We start from the raw sequence: 21951 nt of genomic DNA, 5'->3' as shown, positions 1-21951 counted from the left end.
TTTTTTTTATTTGAAAAAAAAAAAATAAAAAAACTATTTTTTTCCCTATTTTCTGTTGACAGTGTACACCACCGTCTCACCCTTCTTTCCACCACGACGAGTAAGCTTCCCTATATTTACCCCCTTCTTCGCACCACCCATAACCACCCTCATCTCCTCTTTTATATCCACCTGCTATGCTACCTTCTGGTGCGATCATCAACTCACACAGGCGCGTTATCCCGGCAGCGGGAGGAAACCGTTTGGCATTTGGAATTTTACTCGAACCAAGTAGTAATATCAACGAATAGTGAGCCGAGCGCTCTCCAACCGGTAGGATGTGTGCTCGGCTACATTTAAATTATTTTTCATAATTATTAAAAAATATAAAATTGTGTTTGTTAGAAAATATTTAATTATTTTATAATTATTTATTAAATAATTATAGTTTTTTAAAATAAATATTCGTGAAAACAAAAAAAACATAAAAATCATCATGAAGATTTTTGTAAACACCAAGTTAAAAAGGTTTGTTGATAATGTTTTAAAATTATATTTGTATATTTTAATTATTAAATTATTCAATAATACAAATTATATAATTGAAAATTGATGAGAAAATTTTGTTAGTTAATTTTTAATTTTGTGGAAATGAGCTGTGAATTTAATTGACACGTGTCGATTTTATCAATAATTTAATAGAACATCAATTTTTGAAATCATGACGAATGATAATGACAAACTATTATGCTCGTTAATGACAAATTTTATATAATTATAATGTAATTTAATTTATTCAAATTATAAATGTAAAAAAATATTAAAAAAACAAAAAGTTTCGGTATTATAATTTGTGTATATATGAATTTTGTTTTTAATGAAAATTTTCGTATTTATTTTTATAATTTTTGTTTTTTAAGGTGAAGAGGCTGACGGTTTGTGAAAAAGGTTGTAAAAAAAGTTGTTAAAGAAAAGTCTCATGGGTGTAGCAAAGAACTCGTGGATATTACTGGTTTCTCGACAAGTACCGCAACTTTTTTTTCACTGAGATATCCTTTGCCATAATACCACAACGACGAAAAGTGCCTTGAGCATTGAAATAACGTGGGCTCTATTTGTGTGGAGCTTTTCAAAAACTCAGTGTGAATTTTTCTTTGATATAAATTATTTTTTTTAATATAAATATTTTTATTTTCTTTATTCTCTATTGTTTATAATTACTATTTTTTTTTTTTTTATATATAATGTTTGTTATTTATAATATATGAAAAATTAAAAAATTAAAAATAATAACAGTCATATAACCACAGGGTTAATATAATATTATATTTGAGTCAAAAAAATATCTGCTTTGAGCAAGTTGCTTTGTAGATTTAAGCGTGAAAAGTTTTGCCAACTTTAAACGTTATAACAATATAAAGTAAAACGACTATACTTTTGACTTGATTTTCAAACTTAAAAATATATAAATCGGCTTAAAAAAAAGTATATGACATTGTAAAATGAAGATAATTGAGTGAAGAATAATATCAAAGTTGTGATTGAATTATTTTCATCATTATAATAAGTAAAAAGTTATATTGAGACACAAAAAATTATGATAAAATTAATTTTTAAATTTATCATTATTAACGGACTTACCGATAAATAAAGTTCAAAGTTTCTTATTTAATTGAAAGTTGTGAGTGAAGATTTAACTCAAATTCAAGTTTCAATTCACGTAAAACATTAGGAATGGGAATCAAGACACTTGGCTATATATTTGTGTGCCTTTGGCTTGTCGATAGTTTGCCATTGCATCCGAAAATACATCAACCAAATAAAGGTATGTAAATATCAATCATGATATCACGAAATATTCAGTCACTTATTTTAATCAAATTTTTATTATTATTCATTCATTCTTATGTTTAAAATATATTCAATAATTGAATGATCTATGTTTTCTATTTTTTTATGATAAAACTGTAATTCTAAAATGAAAAGAAATATCTAAAGAAAAAAAAATATTAGATGCTTCTATTTTGATGAATTTTCTTTTCTATATTTTATTATGATAGAACTGTAGTTTTAAAAAAAAGAAATATCTAAAATAAAAAAAAATTAGATGCTTCTTTATAATATTTTATTTTTATTAATTTTTTTTTATATCAGTTGTCCCACCAATTTTCTTTCATTGATGTATTTGATGCTGACTATCATTGATCTACTTTTTGGCACAGAGAAAATCAATATTTTATTTATTTAAACTTTTCAATTTTTATATATTTCTAACGTTGACAACCTCTTGTTTAAAAAGAAGAAAAAGATATACACATCATCGTAACAACTGTCAATATTTTTTATAATACTTTATACAATTTTATTTTTCCCTTTTGTATACAGTGTATATACAATGGTCAAGTACCATCCGTTGCCTATTAAAAAATAAAAAAAAAATAAAACCAAAAGTATTCATTATTTTCATATAAATATTTTTTTTTTATTATTTTTCATGTCACAAACTAAAAGAACATTTTAAAATAAATAAAAAAAAAAAAAAAAATTCAACACCCTGCTTGATTGAACAAACCAAGTAAATAGAATGTTTTTTTTTTCTACCTCGTTTTGAATTTGTTTTTTATTTTTAGCAGCAGTGTGTGAATACTGATGAAAATTTTTTTGACAATAAATTTCAAATGTCAAATACCAAAAAATATTTATCATTATTATTTTTTATTATTTGTTGAACCATTGAAAGTTAAACAATGAATTGTCATGGAATAAAATCAATAATAAAAATGACCTCGGTTTTTTTTTTTCAAATTATTTGTCTGGCTGGAAAAAAAAAAAAACAAAGAAATGAATTTATCAGTTGACGGAAAATCGTCTCCAATTCACGTGACAAAAAAAAATAAAATCAAAAAGTATACATGTGTTGATGTTTGAAAAGAAAAAGTAGAATAAAATAATAGTTGAAAAATAAACAAAAAAAGCAAACGGAAAATTGCAAAAACAAAAATACATTTCATGTGAATTCAGCAATTTTAAATGCTGTATTTTCACGCTTGTATATTTAGAGCTTGACTCTGATAAAATGATTGATCTACATGTATTTGTATAAATAAATATTGATATATATTTTTGGATGGACAAAAGTTTCAATCACTTGAACCTCAATGTGTACAACTTGATGTATATTGTATTGCAATCTACAATTGTATATTTACATTTTAACAACAATCCGGAAACTCACTCAACGTCAATTCACCAACTTGATAAATTTATTATTCAAAAAGATCAATGATATACAAAAATTTTCATAAATTTTCATCAATATATCATCAAAAAATAATAACAAGACAATTCCCTGAATATTATATAATATTGATTTTTTTTTGTTATTTTATTATTTACAATTTTTTTATTATTAAATTTAACAACCAGGCATCAAGAAAGGATCTTATATCCGGCACTATACAACAGCATTTTACGACACTGAAACACTAAGAAGGCATCACACCAGAACACGTCGTGATACTGTTTCTAGACGAGGAACAGAAGCAACTTTCAATCTCTTAGTCAATCGTGCATTTTAATGCATTTGATAATTGGACTTGTAAATGACAATTTAATCAAATTTTTTCAATATTTATATTTATAATTTATTGAACATATATTTTAATATTTACTTTATCAATATATAATTTATCAATATTATTTATTATTAAATATTATTTATTATTTTATAATGTTTTATATTTATATAATATATTTTATTTTTAATATTAATATTTATTATATTTATAGTAATGCATATATTCAACAATTTAAAATCAATAAAATACAATCGTATATTTTTAAAATGATTAAATTATATATTTTTTATGAAATTTTAATTACAAATTTAAAATACAATTTATAAATGAAAAAGAAAATTAAAATATTCAATTTAATCAATAAAAATAATAATAATTAATTTTAATTTAAATTATAATAAATTAAGATTTTATGTAATTAAATATAAAAAATGAAAAATTGATTATTAATGTAAAATATAAATATATATTAATTAATGTAAAATATAAATGTTCAAAATGATAAAATTGAATTGTCTCATTTGATGTTGATGACCTCACTGGGTTTTCGCTGATTAATGGCGATGATGATGAGAATCACCACATGTTCTATGAGTACCTGGTAAATTTGTACAGTAACTATGCAAATATAGCTAGTTTGTGAACTATGTACTTGGTTCAATCATTGCTCACATCACTGTTGATGACAAGGGTTTTGAGTTTAATAATGGATGAGCATATCTCGTATGATTTAATCCACAAAACTTTGATAGTATTTTTATTTTTTTTTTTATTTATTTTTGATAAAGGTATAAAATGGATAAAGGTTTAGTGAATTGAGCTTTGTATACTTTGATCAATTTTCAAAGACCATTGAAACATAATGTATTAAATTTTTAAAAGAAGATAAGTTTTTTAGTTAGTAAATTTAAATTACGTACTGGTTTGTGTTACAGAGTTTATAAAATTCGATTGATTCGTGATACTGGACTGTTTCATGCAAATACATCTTTTGAGGGTTCAAATGGTCAAGTCATTGACTTTGATCCGAGCAATGTTTACACTGGAAGCATCGAGGGTAAGCCAATACTTGAAACTTAATTTTTAAATTTTTATATTTTATGAATTTTTAAAAATATTATCATTGTTTTTTAAAAAATTCTTTTATTTACATTTAATTTTTATATTTGATTTTCTTTTTATATTCTGGTAAGTGGATTTTCATGAAAAATTTATGTATATTTTTTTATTTTTTTGTTTTTATGTATAAAATTTATTATTGGATTTTTTGTTTATCAAGTTAAATCCTTAAATTTATAACAAGCTTTTATTTCACGTTTGAATAAAGAAAAATGATGTTATTTTTTATTCCAAGAGATATAATTAGAATTGCTTCGAATGGCTTAATACATGAATAACAAATCAGTTTATCGAAAAATTGAAAGAGTCAAGTGACACGTATTCTGTATTTTATTTTTATTTATTCTTTCATTTCATTTGAATAAAAGGAAAAGATGATGGAAAAAACGAAAAACTAAATGAAAAATAAATAAAAGCAGAAAAAAATTTTAAAAATGAAATGAAAAAGATAACTCGATTTTTATTAGAGTATATATTTACTGTAATTTTTTATTTTTGTTATTACTATATATATAGTAACAAAATGTATAACTCAAAATTTCAAAAGTTATCGTATAAATTTGTATTTTATAGAAAAAAAAAAAAACTTCAATTTCTGCTTCGGACATGTTTTGTTAAAAATTTCTATTCATTCAAAAAAAATAATATTATACATATAAAAAAAAAAAATGTTGAAGCAATTTTAAGTATTTACTTTTGTAAAATACGACTCGAATTACAATTTTTTTTTTTTATATTTTTTATGTTTCAATTCTCTTGAAGACACTTTTCTTCTTCTATTTTTTTTTTTTTCAAATAAAAGTATTTATTATCAATAAAAACACTCTATTTTTTTTTTACTAGACACTGTAATTTATTATTATTATATTTTTAACTTTCTATCCTGATTTGAAGTAAGTGAAACTTTAAAAATAGCAATTTTTTTTTGTTTTAACTTTTTTAGAATTCCAAGTTTTATTTTGTACAAGATTTTTATGTGAATTTTGTGTACGAAGTTATTTTATCTATCCACTTTGAAGTAATTTTTCAATTCTTTAACCATTCAACTTGGCATTTTGCCTTTTTTTTTTGTCTCGATTCACTATTGCCAACGTAATAGCCCTTAAAAAAATTCTCAACAATTAATGCAATCTATTGATGGCTATTTTAAAAATTATTTAATCATTAAATGATAGAGCTACTAATTAAATGCAGCTTTGATAAGACGACGACCAGTCAAAGTTACTGAACCAATAAAAAAATAAAATGGCATATTTGATTTAAAAAAGAAAAATCGTTCACAATTTGGTATTGATGCTTCTGTAAAAGAAAAGCAATTTCCATTTGTACAATGTCATTGACCGGATAAAATGGTCGGTATTCACAAGGGAAAAAAAATGTATATACATATAGCTACTGATAGTATTCTTGGTCCTTTTTGGTACTTTCATTCGTTCATTGGTTGGTTAGTTTAGTGGTTTGTTCGCGTGTGCCAGTTGGGAAAATTGGAAAGCCGCTTTCCAAGACAACTGAACTGAATATCATGCCATTCACTGGGGTTAACCAGTTATTTCCAAAACCATTCTGATAATGGAATACATATGTTACTATGACAATACTCAAGTTTACTCAATATACAAATAATAAACTTGAGAAAAACCAAGAAAAATAAATAAATATTAACTGTTGCTCAGCTACACAAACTTGCTTAAAAAAATTTTCTTCTTTAATGTAATTTTTTTATAAATTTCATATTCATATACTTGAAAATTTTATATTTTATTTTTTTTTATATTATACAACAAGATGAATATTTATAAAAAAAATTTTATATATATTTTTTATAACAGCTTTAAAAATAATATATAAAAAAAAAAAAGAAGAAAATTTCTCGAGTGAAAGCCTACTGGATATTTTTATTTATTCATTCTTATTTTTTTTTTGTTTTTTATTTTTTTTTTTATACTTTTGGTGATAAGCCGGAAAAATCCAAGAGTTTAAATGAAAATTCAAAACAACAAAAGCTTGGCAAGTTACCAATGAGTTTTCCAGGTGGATGATAAAATTCATGGGGGTATATAGTTTTTGATAGTGGATGGGGTTAGGTCACGCGTGGATTGCCCACAATATACGCTTCGTCGAATTTACAGTTTCCGCCCCATCTTTATCTCTTGCGCCTTTCCGGCAAACTCAACCCCCTCATTTTAACTCTTATTTCATCCTCTATATTTCTCCCACCTACAACTAAACTAAACGTGGTTTGTGTGCAAAGTCATAAAGAGTATCACGACCAAAATCGTTGCCCCCCACATATATTCCCCCCTTTTTTTTACCTCTTCCTCTTTCTCACACCCTTAATCACCACCTATATCGTACTTCAACCCCTCTCATTTGTTGTGGATTTTACATAAAATACAACCCACTGATACAATGGATGTCGATAAATTCTCTTTATAACTGTCCAAAGTCTGATAAAAGATTAACCGAGCTATGAAAATATAAAAATATATATAAAAAAAGCATATATTCATTTTATTTTTTTTTTCATTTTTATATACATAACCATACATTTTTTATTTTGTTAATAACAAATCAATAAAGAAATTATTTATAACATGAATTTTATTTCAAATCATAATGATGATAATCAAAGGGTTTTAAATTTATCTAAAAAAAAAAAAAAAAAATGATTTTGCAGAAAGGTAAAATACATTTTTTATATGTATTTGTTTATATGAAAAAAATATACTTGTAAATATTTGTAATGTTCTGCTGTTTGAAAGATAAATATTTATGAAAAATAATACATGTATGTTTTTTTTTGTTTATGTGCTTTGATGTAAAAGAAAAAAAAAAATATTTTTACTCCATATGTATGATCTGATGGTTGAAGTACTTTGTGATATTTCATTTAAATTGCCAGATGTTTGTCACCTTGATGAATTCACCACCGATTTAATATCATACATCAAAACTTTGTGTATTTTGTTATTTTTATTTTTGTCAACTGTATTTACATAATACATAAATACTCGTCGAAAAAAATTTTTTTTTTTTATTTTTATTCATCAAGTTTGATATTTTATCTTTATTAAAATATTATACATAGTTAATGATAATAATAATAATAGTAATAATAATTGTATATAATTTTATAAAAAAAAAAAAAAAAAAATTATCTTTACTTCAATGCGGCAGACATTAAATTTTACAAGTACATGAAACTTCAGAATTTTTATATTTGAAATTCTTTTTTTTTTTTTTTTAAATTTTACATATTACATATTGTTATTATTATTATTTATTTTTTTGAATATTATATTTATTATATTTTTATTTTGAGAATGAAAAATTCTTTTGGCTTCTGTCCATGTTGGATTAAAACGCGACGTCCATATTTTCCGAGTGAGAATCGTGCTGAGAGAGTAGATTAACCCAACCGCAGGCGTCCAACAACCGCTAAAATATTTTTCTCCTCTAAAAAATAAATAAATACACAAACAAAATAAAAATAAAACAATAATATTATTTTCATAATTTAAAACAAGGATAATAAATTACAATTGTGTGCTACTTTTGTTACAAAAAACTCAGTTAAATAAAAAAAAAAGAGAAAAAATCTAATATATATATTAAAATAAATTTTTAAAAAAGCCAAAAAAAAAAAAAAAAAAAAGGAAAAATGAGCTTGTACAATTGCAAATGTATACTAACAGAAAGTTTTTAATTGCCAGGAAATAATGGGTGGCTTTATCCTTTTCGTCATCTACTTCAGCGAGAACCACGATGCCCCAAGTGCCAGCTATATCTAGTTCATATCCACAGAGAATTCGTTTTGCACTTGGATTCCTTTTTTCTTTCTTTCGCTCTAGTAAAAACCTTTTTTTTTTATTTAGTTTTTATTTTTTTATTTTTTTATGTATCTCGTCTCCCAGTAGGACTTCCCATTGAGACTATATAGCAAAACTAGCTGCAACATTGCATGTGAAAAATATACATCGTTGAGGCGGTACCTGATCATATCGCACATATTGCTATACTGTTCGTTAAAAAATATTACAAATGAAAAAAAAAGAAGCTAAAAAAATTGAAAAGAACGGAAATGAAAAATAAGAAAAATATAAATATCAATAATAATAAATATATAATAATAATAATAATATTTTTAAATTCGAATTATTGTAGTGAAAGATTGAATTATTACAACATATGATTTTACATTTTTTTTTTATTTTATAATTGCATGATTTCAAACATTTTTAATGATGAAAAATAATAAAAATAATGATTCAAGTATTTTACCAAGCCAAGGATATTCAAAATCATTTTAATTGGAAAAAATTTAAAGATGATATCATTAGATATATTTAATATTTTAGACAAGCAATGTCAGATTTAAAATTGGATTATTTTCAATACAAAATAAACGAGGGTTATTATAATAATACTTGAATATCTTTACTTGATAAAATATTGTTGAAAATAAAAAATTTTTATGTCATTCAAAAAATGACATGTAATTAATTTGTTGTTTTATTGCATAATTAAAAATCAACTGAAAAGTAACACGAGCAAATTAGTTTGACTGGTTGTAACAAGAAAATAAATAATGACCCAGCTGAAAAGTTGAAAAAAAATAGTTGGACAATTGGCAATTTTTTACTCACCATCGCATTTTATTTTTTTTGTTATTTTTTATTTTATTTTTCTTGACTCTCAGTTCCTCTCGAACTGGTGCTTAATTTATTGTCAAACTTATGATATGAGACAGGGCAATGTTGCTTTCAACCGTAATAAACTCCATACTTCAAACTTCAAGAGATTATTTTTGAACTATGAGATTTATATGGATTAAAGTTGTTTAAAATTTAATTTAATCATATACTTTGTATTTTATTTTTTACAAAAAAAAAAAGGTATATAAATAAATTAGATAAACATATATAAATATTTATTGGCTTTGGTATAATTATTTATTTAAAAAAGATTTTATTATCGTCATTTTAACAATAATATTGTATACTCAATCTAGAAAGCTTTCAGGTTCAAAGCTTGATGGAGTCATTAGGATGTCTTTACCATTATTTTCGTTTCATTACTTTTAACTGTTGTTGTTGTTGTTGTTGGTATTGTTGTTGTTATTTTTTGTTGATGTATATTTTAGTTAACAATGTATACATGTACAACAATTGCTACATGTTTTGCTCAATGTGTTAAAGTATCTGCAGAATAAAATATAGAATGACCGTGAATGGCTCGTTTAAAAACGACATGAACATTGAGAGAAACATTGCAGGAGGTATATTTTTCCCTGTGTAGAAAATACAATGTTTGATATTATACACACATATATATGAAAAAGCGAGAAAATGAAACTGGAGAAAAGTGGTTATACGTTTTCCGGAAGTCGTATTTCTGAGAAATGGTTAATGAAAAAGATTGTGCAAAGGAACTTGTTTGTAACTCATCTTTTTTTGAATTTCATTTTTTTTTTTTTTATAGTAGTATTATATTTTAATAATGAAAAACGGAAATAGCATGATTCCTTATTTTTATCATATTACATTTAATAATAAAATAAATTTTAAAAAAGTTTTTTTTTAAGTTTTATGACAACTAATTAAAAATAAAATTAGGACTTGTTAAATTGTATTGAATTTATTTTTTTGTATTGAAATGTTTTGGATATTATTGTATTTGATATTTAGAAATAATAGCTATTATATTTTGTCATTTAGCTTGCCAGAATTTCAAGAGACTTGTCGTAAATTTAATGCTAAATTTGATTATTTAACACCACTACAATTATCTAAAGGACAATTTCAACAACTGTCACGTTTTCAGCCTCGTTTAAACATAAAAAATTATTTTAAAAACATGAATTAAATTATTTTGTTGTTAAATATAAATAAATTCATTTTGTTTTTTTTTTAATTTAAATATTGTTGTTTGATTTAATAGAGAAAATAGATAGAGAATGAGACGAGTATTTGTACTCATATTGACTAACGTGCAATTAAATTCTCGGTCGTTGAAAATCCTTTGGTGCAAGTACTGGTTTTCCAGCCATTCAGAATATTCTATAGCACATCGTCATCATCTAATTACAAAAGTCCAAAGGCGTCCTTTATGTTGTCATTATTTTTCTTCAACTATTATATTCTCTGTTTATTGAATTATTTATCTTTTATCATCAGACTTGTGTACGTAACTACATATGTACACATGTTAAATTGTCTCATTTTATAGCAACAAATAAAACATCGTAATTTTCATTTTATCTTTACATAAAATATTAGGATTATTAAATTTAATTAATTACTTGATAAATTATATAATATATATATGCTTTTATAAAATGTATAAACATACATAATTAAAAATAGAATAAGGTAGAAGATTAAGATTAATATATCTTATGGTGTAAAATATATTTCAAAGCTTCTTGTTAATGAGGCTTAACATATGCTTTTGACTTTATCGCGAATGTTGAATTGTGCAAACTCATTTGTTAATTCAAATAGACGTACTTCAAGTTGGCAAAAGGAAAAGCAAAGTCAACATCACATCTTATCTAATGAGAATACTCATCAAAGTGAATTGATCATTAACACAAATTGTGTCGTCTTAAAATTTTATTTAACAATCAAGTATTAAAGTTTTACATTTTCATTTTTGATAAATATAAATACAAGAGTGTAGTTTTTTTTTTTTTTTTGTGCTTCATTTATTGACAATTGTTGATTGATTTAAATTAATTTTTAACTTATTTATATATCACAATTGAGAGTTGAAAAAATTTATAATTTATTTTCGAAATATGATTTTTTAATTTTGTCAAACGAACTGGATTATAAAATGCGTCATTAAATTCTATAGAATTATTGTTCCAATAATTGAATTACGTTCAAATAAAATTATTCTCTGAATTACATTAAGTATTTCATAAAAATGATTATAATTTTATTTTTTAATATTGCCAGCGTTATTTACTTCGACTGAGGTACTTTCATTTTATTTATTCATAAATCATAATATACATAATGATTGTTCTCTTTTGTAAATTTTATTTTTCCAATTACTGTATTAACAAGTACATGCCTGAATAATTACAAAAAATTTTGACGTATTCATTTGGTTGTAAATAATTATTTGAAAATTAATTTGGTTTATTGGAAATATTTAACATCACAAAATCCGAGGGATTATTGTTTTAATAATTAAATCACACACAAAAAAAAAAAGAAATTCATTGTATAAGTTATTGATGATTAATATTAATGTATGAATTTTTTTAAATTTTATATTATATCAAACTAAAAAAAAAAAAAGTAAATTTAAAAATTAAATAACCATTAGAAAGATTATTCTAAAAATAAATAAATATATTTTTTTATTCTTCCAATTTAATAGACATGGAGATAAACATTTTACGGCAATTTAAAATTTTTTTGTACGCAGTTGGGTAATCCCGTGAGAGTGCCATCTCTGACATGGGTAAAAACGAAAATTCTCATTCTCCAAATCCTTAAAAAAAAAAAAAAAACGTAAAAAAAAAAAAGACGTTGTCGTTTGCAAAAAGAACAAGTTGAGTTGGACACAAAATGTATGCACGACATTAAATTCCTTCTATATTATAATTTTTTTTTTTTTTTTTCTATATTAATTTTTTTCTTACTAAATATTTTTTTCTTTTGAATTTTTATTTATTCAATATCTCTCTATTTTTTAATTTACAAAATAAAAAAACTTTTATTTATTTTTTACTATTAAAATTCATCTTCATTATTATCATGAATTTTTTAATTTTATTTCCATGAAAATATTAATTTTAATTTTAAATATAAAATTATATGTAATAAATGGAATTTAAAGCTTTTTAAAATTTTTTCAAATATTTAATTAAATTTTTTAGATGTATATAATTGTAGAGATTTATTAAAAACAAATAAATATTCATTTTTAACAGATGAAGAAAATACAATTGTACATGGAATTGTAACATCAGATGGTTTATTTGATGGTACTGTAATAACTCCAACTGAGGAAATTTATATAGAACCAGCAACTCGATACTCAAGGCTTCTAGATCATGATAATGATCAAAAAAATAATAAATCAAATCTTACTCATCATACGATTGCATATCGAGCTTGTGATGTTGAAATACCACCATCGCTTTATTTACAACATCAATGCACGAATGATCAGCTTTTTGATAACGAAGCTTACAACTTAACTCATGTGTAAGTTTCAAAATCAGTCGTGCATTTAATTTTTTTATATATTTTTTTACTTTTGAATTTATTTTTCAATTCAACATTTTCATTTTGACGAGAATAATAATAATTTTTTTTTATTTTACCTATGTGTTTGTTTTATAAAATAAAATTCATGTGGGTTTTTTTTTTTTTTCAACATCTAATAAGGTTTATTTAACATTTTAAAATATTTCAATGGTTTTTTGTTTGATGTTATTTAAAAATTAAAAATAGTTAAAATATATTTTACGCTTGTAATTTTTTTTTATTCGTGGTATTTTTTTATTCATTTGTTAACTTTTTTTTTTTTTTTTATTCAATAATTCTCTCTTTGTAATTGATTAATAATATAAATTTAATAAATATCAAATAATACTTGATATTGTATGATAAAAGTTATTAAAAATTCATTCACGTATTGAAAATTTATTTGTAGAATTTGTAATCTATATATGTGTAGCATGCAAAACAATAAAATTTGAATATTCAAACTGACAAAATTTAACGTTAATTAATTAGAGATGGTGTAGCTTCGGTAATTAAAAGTAGTTTTGCAATCGATTGTTTTGAATGTAAATTTATTTCACTGATTGTTCATGTTGACAATAAATGTATATCAATAATACATGAAAATTTATTATGAAATTATTTAATTAATATCAAAATTTTCATTAACTACATTATCCATAAAATATCAACACGAATTAGACAGTTCATAATTAATAATTATAATACAATAATTTTTTTTTCGTTCCTTTCTAGATCAAATGATACAAAAAAAGAATGGCTAGATACAATAAAATTATATCATCAATACCAACAGTCAAATGAAGATGAAACACCAAGCCTAGAATTTTATTTAAAAAATTCAAAAATTATAAATCAATATGATAAATTTTATAATCAAGAATTATTTGATAAGTAAGTTTTAAAAATATTATTAAAAATTTGTTTTTTATTTATCTATATTATTTTATCAGTTTATTTAGTGAAAAATATACAAGAATACTGCGTAAACGTACATTGATAGATCCAAAAAAAACAACATGCATGTTATATCTTCAAGCTGATCATACATTTTTCGATCACTACAAGTCAGAGGAAGCTTGTATTGAGGTCATGACCCGTCACGTACAACGGGTCAATTCTATTTATCAATATACTGGTGAGCTTTTATAAATACCATCAACATTATTTATTAACTTTTTTGAATATTGAATTATTTATTAACTTGAAATAACTATTTTTTTCTTTTTTATTTATATTTCAATTTTATGTAATTGAAGAAAAATAAATTATATAAATAATATTTATTTATTTATTCATTTATGTATATAATTTTTTACTTTGAAATTTTTATTTTAAAATATATTTATTCATAGCATATGACTGCATGATCAAAGTGTAATTAAACGTGTCTTATCTCACGAATGAATATACATTGTGGATTTTCCTCGTGTTCATTAAGCACGTAAGGTTAATTAACACAAAATCTACTTTTCAGTCACAATGAGGTTCAATGAAATTGATTATCCTCTGACAACATTGTTCATATGTGTCCACAGTATAATTATATATTTATAAACTAACAGTAAATATTAATAATCAAGCTTATCGCTTGATATCGATTTTTCTTTTAAATATTTGAACCGATATGATGTTAATTTATCATGACAATGATTTTTTATTTTTATAATTACTTTACATTTTAATTTACAGATTTTAATCAAGATGGTGAACCAGATAATATTAGTTTTATGATTAAAAGAGTCAAAATCCATGGAACTGATGCTATTAAAGATCCATCATATAAATTTATGGGAAAATATGGAGTTGAAGAATATCTTGAGCTTTTTTCAGGTCAGTAAAAATAATAAATTCATTATCCAATTGAATAAATATTGTGAAATATAAATTTATAATATCTTCTATAAGTTACAATGAACTAGAAATTTTATTTTTCAATATAATGTAACATAAAATAACAAAAAATTAAACAGAATTGTTATTTTATTGGACTATGCAGATAATATTCATTTGAAAAATTTATAAAATACATATCTAAATATTTTTTCTACTGAAAAAAAAATACGAGGCAATATTGGATATCTTCTTTTTCATATATGCTGTTTCCTAGAAATTTCTTCGTCATATTTTTAGAATTATTTTTCCAATTAGAAAAAAATAAACAACTATTTTTATAATTAGAAATTTTTCAGAATGATAAATTGTCAATTAATTTTTTTATATGAATTTTGTTTAATATTTTTTTTTTAGTTATTTTATATTTTAATATAAAAAAAAAAAAATCTACTGATAAATGAGCCATCGTGGCGTATTCCACAATTCAATTTCTGAAGCACGTTCATGGATAATAATAAAAGCAAGGTGCAAAAAAAAAAAAAATAAAAAAAAATAAATGAAAAAAACAGAAAAAAAAAAAAGAGAGTAGCCTGATTGTCGGGATAATGATCTCGATGAGCTTGTTTCTTTTTTTTTATTTTTTTATTTTTTTTTGCTTCTTATCTCTATATCAATTCACCTTAATTTGCAAAATTTTTGTCAATAATTGCTTTGAAGAAATTCATCATTATCTTTCGTATAATATTTTTAATTAATAAACACAATGCGGATAATTAAACTTTAAAATATATTATTATAAAAATATAAAATGTATAAAGAATATTATTATAATTTAATTATTTGTAACATCAAAATGAATATTATATATAAATTAAATTTTTGATGTTCATTTACAGAGGAAAATTATGATGCATTTTGCTTGTCGTACATGTTCACTTACCGTAACTTTGAAAAGGGAACACTTGGTTTGGCATGGACTGGTGATCTTAAAAATGCTGGTGGAGTTTGTGAAAAAAATGGGGTAAGTTTTTAAAGACGATTATGGGTAATAATAAAATGAATTGTCCCTTTTTTAAATTTTATTTTTTCAACATACAAACTTCTAAGTTTTATCTTTATTACAAATTTTTTTTTTTATACATCATAAAATCAAATTTGTTAGAAATAATAACACTAAAAATAAAATGATAAATCCATGAGAATATATTTATTTTTCATTTATAAATAATAATAATAATATTAATTTAAAATATATAATATTTAATTACAGCACTATCGTGGAAGTATGAAATCACTAAATACTGGTATAATAACTTTACTTAATTATGGAAAACACGTACCACCAGCAGTTTCTCATGTCACTTTGGCGCATGAAATTGGTCACAACTTTGGATCACCTGTGAGTCATTATAAAAATAATAATTTTCAACTTATATAATACATTAATTTTCCATATATAGAATAATGCAGCACAAAGTGTATATTACTATATTTTAGTAGATAAATTTTGTGGTCATATAACACATACCATCATACGTATGTAACAAGAAACATTGTGGTTAACTTAAAGCTCATTCAGAGGGTATTGCCCATTCTCAAAACTACTCTTATCATGAAGGCTAATGCAGCATTTTCAACATTTCTAACATTTCCAACACCTGCAACTTTCAAAACTCATAACTTTAAATTATCAATGTTACATTTAAATTATTACATATATATCTAAAAAAAAATTTAATCAATTTTAATATTTTATTTAACAGTTGTACAATTCTGATGATAATTTAATATTTATATTTTTTAATATTACCATGAATTTTACGTCATTTAAAATTCTATATTTTTCATATTCAAAATTAATTTCAAATTTAAATAGTAAAAATACATTTGTTTTTTTATAAATTATTTTAAAACTTTTCAATATTTTATTATCAGTTTTATATGTATTTAATTTACAATGTAATATGAAGCATTTTATCTTAAAAATTAACGTAATATTTAATTTAAAATTGCTACAATAATAAATGATAAAATTTGCATTTGTAAAATAAATTAAATTGAATATGTTATAGCATGATTCAGATGAATGTTCACCTGGAGGTGAAGATGGTAATTTTATAATGTTTGCACGTGCAACTAGTGGTGATAAACAAAATAACAATCGTTTTAGTCCCTGCAGTATTGTCTCAATCAATCCAGTATTAAATGCCAAAGCAAGATCTACCAAAGGTTGTTTTGCAGGTATAATATTATAATATATATTTTATTATATCATTATCATTATCACACTGTGCTTTGTTTGCATCTAATTCTGGATATTGCTTATCGATAATTTAGTCTATAAATTTCAATACTCCAATAATCTCAAAGTGGTTTCAATGAAAAAAGAAATAACAATAAAAAAATAAAACAAAGATAGTATACAACGATAATAATAAAAAAAAATATAGTAAATTCTATTATTATTTGATTTTTTTTTTCTGCTAAAAACATCAGAAAAAGAGATTGGATCCTATCGAGTGGAACAGATAAGACATCGATAATCAAATCAGACAATCCAACTGAACTCATTCAATTAGTGTCCAAGTATAATCGTATTAAATAGTCTATTGATTTCAACCCTCTTGTATTTCAAGTTGCAATAAGAAAATTTAATATCCTTGAATTATATTTATACGAATAAAAAAAAAAAATTAATAATATTTTTTAAATCTTTATTTCTTTGATAATTAAATTTATTTATAATTAATTTGATTATAGATATAACGAATGAATTTTTAGTATATTTTTAAAAAAAGTTGATAGTAAATATTTGAAAATAGTTTGAAATATTTGAAAATAGTCTGTGGTTTTCCAATGAACGTATATACATGTTGGTAGACAATGAATATATACGAAGGCAAGAGTGTAAAGGGTAAAGGTTTTCAAAGTTTGAAAATTACTGATATACATATACATGTATGTATGGAGTACAGATGTAGATAATAGTACATTGGATGAGTATGCATAGGATGCCTGGTTCCAAATGTTCATCATCAAGAAGCAATTTCAGTTTCCGTATCGAACTGGTACAGGTATTTTCGATAGCAATTGTAATTCCAATAGTTCATTGGATCGCAATCATTCTATATATATATACCGCTAAATTGTGACCACAAAATCAGTTTTATTAAACTTGTTTTTTATTGTAAAATACATTTACAAATATATTATTCAATAAAATTAATTACAAAGTAATTATTTTTATATTAAAATAAATAATTTTAAAATCAATATTATATTTAAAATTTTTTTTTCTTTTATCAAGAATATAATTATATTTATTATCTTCTGATCTATTGATTTCTCCATTATCTGACTTTTAAAATAAATTAATTTTTAAATTAAACCAGGGTATTAAATATAAAAAAAAAAAAAAAAAAGTTATTGGATTTTTATTTTTCAAGATTAAAATAAACACTTTACGAATAAATTAAATTTTTAATTATTTACTTTATTGAATATTGGTTTTATTATTAATTAATTATTTTTTAAATATATATATTTTTTTTCTTAATTGTTATATATAGTAATTCAATCAATGATTAAAATTCCAGAGTATCAAACAGCTATTTGTGGAAATGGAGTTGTTGAAGAGGGTGAAGAGTGTGACTGTGGCTGGGAAGAGGATTGTAACGATCCTTGCTGCCATCCACAACGATTACATCATGCACCATTTGAAATACCATGTCGACTAACTGAAGATGCTGTTTGCAGTCCAAGTCAAGTAATAATATCTTGACTTTTAACACTTAGCCATATTTTATATTTCTCTCTTGTTCTTTTCAATTGAAAATTAAATTTTTCATAAAAAAAAATATATCACAGATGATATATAACTGAATTTTTAGTTAGCAAGGATTTATATTACACTTTGTTCAACATTCTGTTATATATAGGTCCAATACAGTTATAGTTACTATATGACAAAACTTTATCTATAGTAAATTGCAAAAGTATATAATATATGTACATTAAATTACTATAATTTATTAATTAAAATTATACTAGCAAAAAAATTTTAACAGAATACAAATTATGTAAATTTAATACTATAATATTTTAGTCATCTATAGAATTTATGTTATTAAAAACTATACATCAGATATTTCATGACAGTTGGTTAGCCACGCTGCTATATAGTAATACTAACGATACTTTTTAATACATTATATATACTATCCTTTTAATTTACATACTCGTACTGCAGCTAAAATTTTTTAGTTTATAACTGAATTTTCTATACTATTCAAAAGGTCAATTTGTTAAAGTATAGTATAAAACTATATATATATCATCAAGATTTTGCATTTGAATAAAACCCTCTTGAATTAATATACCATCAACATGTTCATCTAGTTACATATATATACTCACTATTATATCATACATCTATTTAATATCATTACATTGATTTTCTCTATAAAACTTTATTCACATGAAAAGATAAAATACTTAAATGCACTCAGTGTGATTTGCCGCTAAATTATTACAATTAATCAAATTAATTTTCTCACCATGAGTGCATTTACAATCAAGCATTTAGTAATTCAGTAATTTCACTGTGTATATATTTTATCTCTATTTTCTATCTTTATCTGTAAACTGATAAAACAATTTATCATTTTGTCCAGTGATTTTCAATTTTATTTTTTATATTTTTTTTCAACAATTGGATGAAACTCCAGTTTAAAAAATTGACAACACGTGATTTACGTTCAACATTTCTTTATCAATGGTCACGCAGAGACAATCACATTTAAAAATAAATATTTAAAAAAAAAAAACAAGAGAGAGAGCGAGAGAATAAAATGAAATAGATATAAAAAACCACTGTTATCTCGTTAACGTTATTACAATTTTTTATTATATATAAATTTTAATTTAAAAATAAATAAAAATGAAATTTCAGGGACCATGCTGTATGCCAGATTGTTCATTGCGAAATGGAGACAAATGTAGAGATGACAATGGATGTAGAAATACAAGTTACTGTGATGGTCGTAGTCCCCAGTGTCCACCTTCAATTAACAAACCCAACAAAACAATATGCAACGATGAATTTGTTTGCTATATGGGAGTGAGTATTTATATAATAATATAATTATATTTTTTTTTTTTTTTCATTTAAATTTCATGCATGATAAATGTATTTTCAATGTTTGGAAAGTTTTAAATAATTATAATATTTTCAAAATAACGTCTATTGTCCTAAAAAAAAAAGTAGTTCACATACAATGGATTAAAAACTTATGTGGTTATATATATTTGGTTATTCGTCTACATTGAGATTTAAGGGATAAAATAAGAGTGAGAAATGTGAATTTGTGGACACAGGTGGAAGTGAGATACAAATTGAAAGTAAGCTCAAAATTTAACTTGCAAATTGACAAACCAGTTGTGTATACACCAAGAGTTGATACAATGTAAATGTGAGAGTTGCTGACAATCCTGGCGAGAACGACAAGTGTCGTAAGGGGAATGATTCAAAATAAAAAATAGAATAAAAACATCCGTTAATTTAAATTTATTTATCTCGAGATTCATGTGATGAATACACACTTTACCCATTGTGTTTTTCGCTTACTGTTTTCAAACAAATTTTATTTTTTAACACATGAAAAACATTTATACATAGACACACACACACACGAATATTAACTTGGCTGTTGTATGTCCTGGCAGAGTTTTCACTTCCATTTATATCTCACAACCCCTATTTTATTTTTTTTATTTTTTTTAGTATAAATTTAGTGATAGTGAGAGTCACTCTTGTGAAATGAAAAACGTCGAAATAAATCTTGGTGAATTTCCAGGAATGCACAGGCAGCATTTGTCTAGCTTATGGACTCGAGTCATGTCAGTGCACTGCTGGACCAAACGATTCGCCAACTAAAAGCTGTGAATTGTGCTGTAAATTACCTGGTGAAGATCAATCATGCATGTGAGTTTAATTTATCTATTGAAATTATTTTTTATTTTTTATTTTTCATTATAATATAATTTATTATTATGAATTTTAGATCATCGTTTGAATGGAATTCTTCACCATATGAAATTCCAAGTATGATGTCAAAGCCTGGTACTCCATGCAATGATTACAATGGTTATTGTGATATTTTTCAAAAATGTCGAGAGGTTAATATAAATTAATTAATTTAATATTTAATTAATTTTTTTTACTTTACTGAGATTATATTTATTTTTTAAATTAATTTAGGTGGATCCAACTGGACCATTGGCAACACTACGTAGACTTTTATTATCGGATGTTAGTTTGGCCCGTTTTTATCAGTGGATAACCGACCGGTGGTATATTGTTGCGATGGGAATACTCATTGTATCATGTGCCATGGTAACAAATAAAATTCTGTTGAATCAAATTTACCAAACACTGATTAAAAAATGATATTACATGTTTACCTTATCAATTTTCTTTTAATTTCAGGTCATCATGATGAGTTTATTGAGTAAACATTCCAATTCAAATATTAATAATAAAATTCAATTTATAAGTGATGATTCATCGAGTGAAATTAATGAATATACATCAAAAAATATAAATACATTAACAAATATATCAAAATTTAAAAAACGAATATTAGAAATAATGAAATACATTGCATCGCCAAGAAAAAAAATTGATGAATCAATTGAAAATAATTATGATTCAAGAATTGCTGGTAATACTTGACTGTCAAGTAGTAATCAATGGACTAATCAAAATTTTACTGGTGGTATTAATTTTACAAATAATTATTTTGTACCAGAATATAAAGATACAAGAGACAGTGATAAATTTTATCGAGATAATCACAAAATATCTATTGAAAAATCTGTATCTTCGGTGAATAATAAACAAAATGAAATTTATCGTGATCCACTGTGCCGAATATTCGATCTTGAAACATTATTAATAAAAACAACGTGATAATTTTTTCATTTAATATACACACTGTATCATTTTTATGTAAATACTGTAAATTAAAAATAAATATATTTCAGTCCTTAACAATAATTTTAACGTGGACGAACCAAATTTTAGCTCAAATATAAAACATAATTGTATAGTAATAATAAAGTGTGTATAAAATAAAATAAAATTTATAAATTAAACAACAACAATAATCTAA

At 23.3% G+C, this 21951-nt stretch overlaps 1 protein-coding gene across 1 annotated transcript; it reads left to right on the top strand.

Moving 5' to 3' along the window:
* The first annotated feature begins 265 nt into the window (after window positions 1–265).
* Window positions 266–21935, top strand: LOC122858939 (disintegrin and metalloproteinase domain-containing protein 10-like). Its single transcript, XM_044162177.1, has 17 exons — window positions 266–507; window positions 900–1804; window positions 3406–3546; window positions 4456–4614; window positions 12625–12901; window positions 13679–13837; window positions 13897–14081; window positions 14636–14776; window positions 15676–15800; window positions 16050–16178; window positions 16852–17020; window positions 18376–18545; window positions 19731–19898; window positions 20635–20762; window positions 20842–20956; window positions 21039–21173; window positions 21267–21935. The coding sequence occupies exons 2-17, from the start codon at window positions 1714–1716 to the stop codon at window positions 21510–21512; spliced, it is 2538 nt and encodes an 845-aa protein (XP_044018112.1). The 5' UTR covers window positions 266–507; window positions 900–1713; the 3' UTR covers window positions 21513–21935.
* Window positions 21936–21951: the final 16 nt, after the last annotated feature.

This window comes from Aphidius gifuensis, linkage group LG6 (assembly GCF_014905175.1).
Source record: "Aphidius gifuensis isolate YNYX2018 linkage group LG6, ASM1490517v1, whole genome shotgun sequence".
In the NCBI taxonomy this organism is placed as follows: domain Eukaryota; kingdom Metazoa; phylum Arthropoda; class Insecta; order Hymenoptera; family Braconidae; genus Aphidius; species Aphidius gifuensis.
Note: the sequence above shows the minus strand (reverse complement) of the source record. Positions and strands in the feature narration are given on the sequence as shown.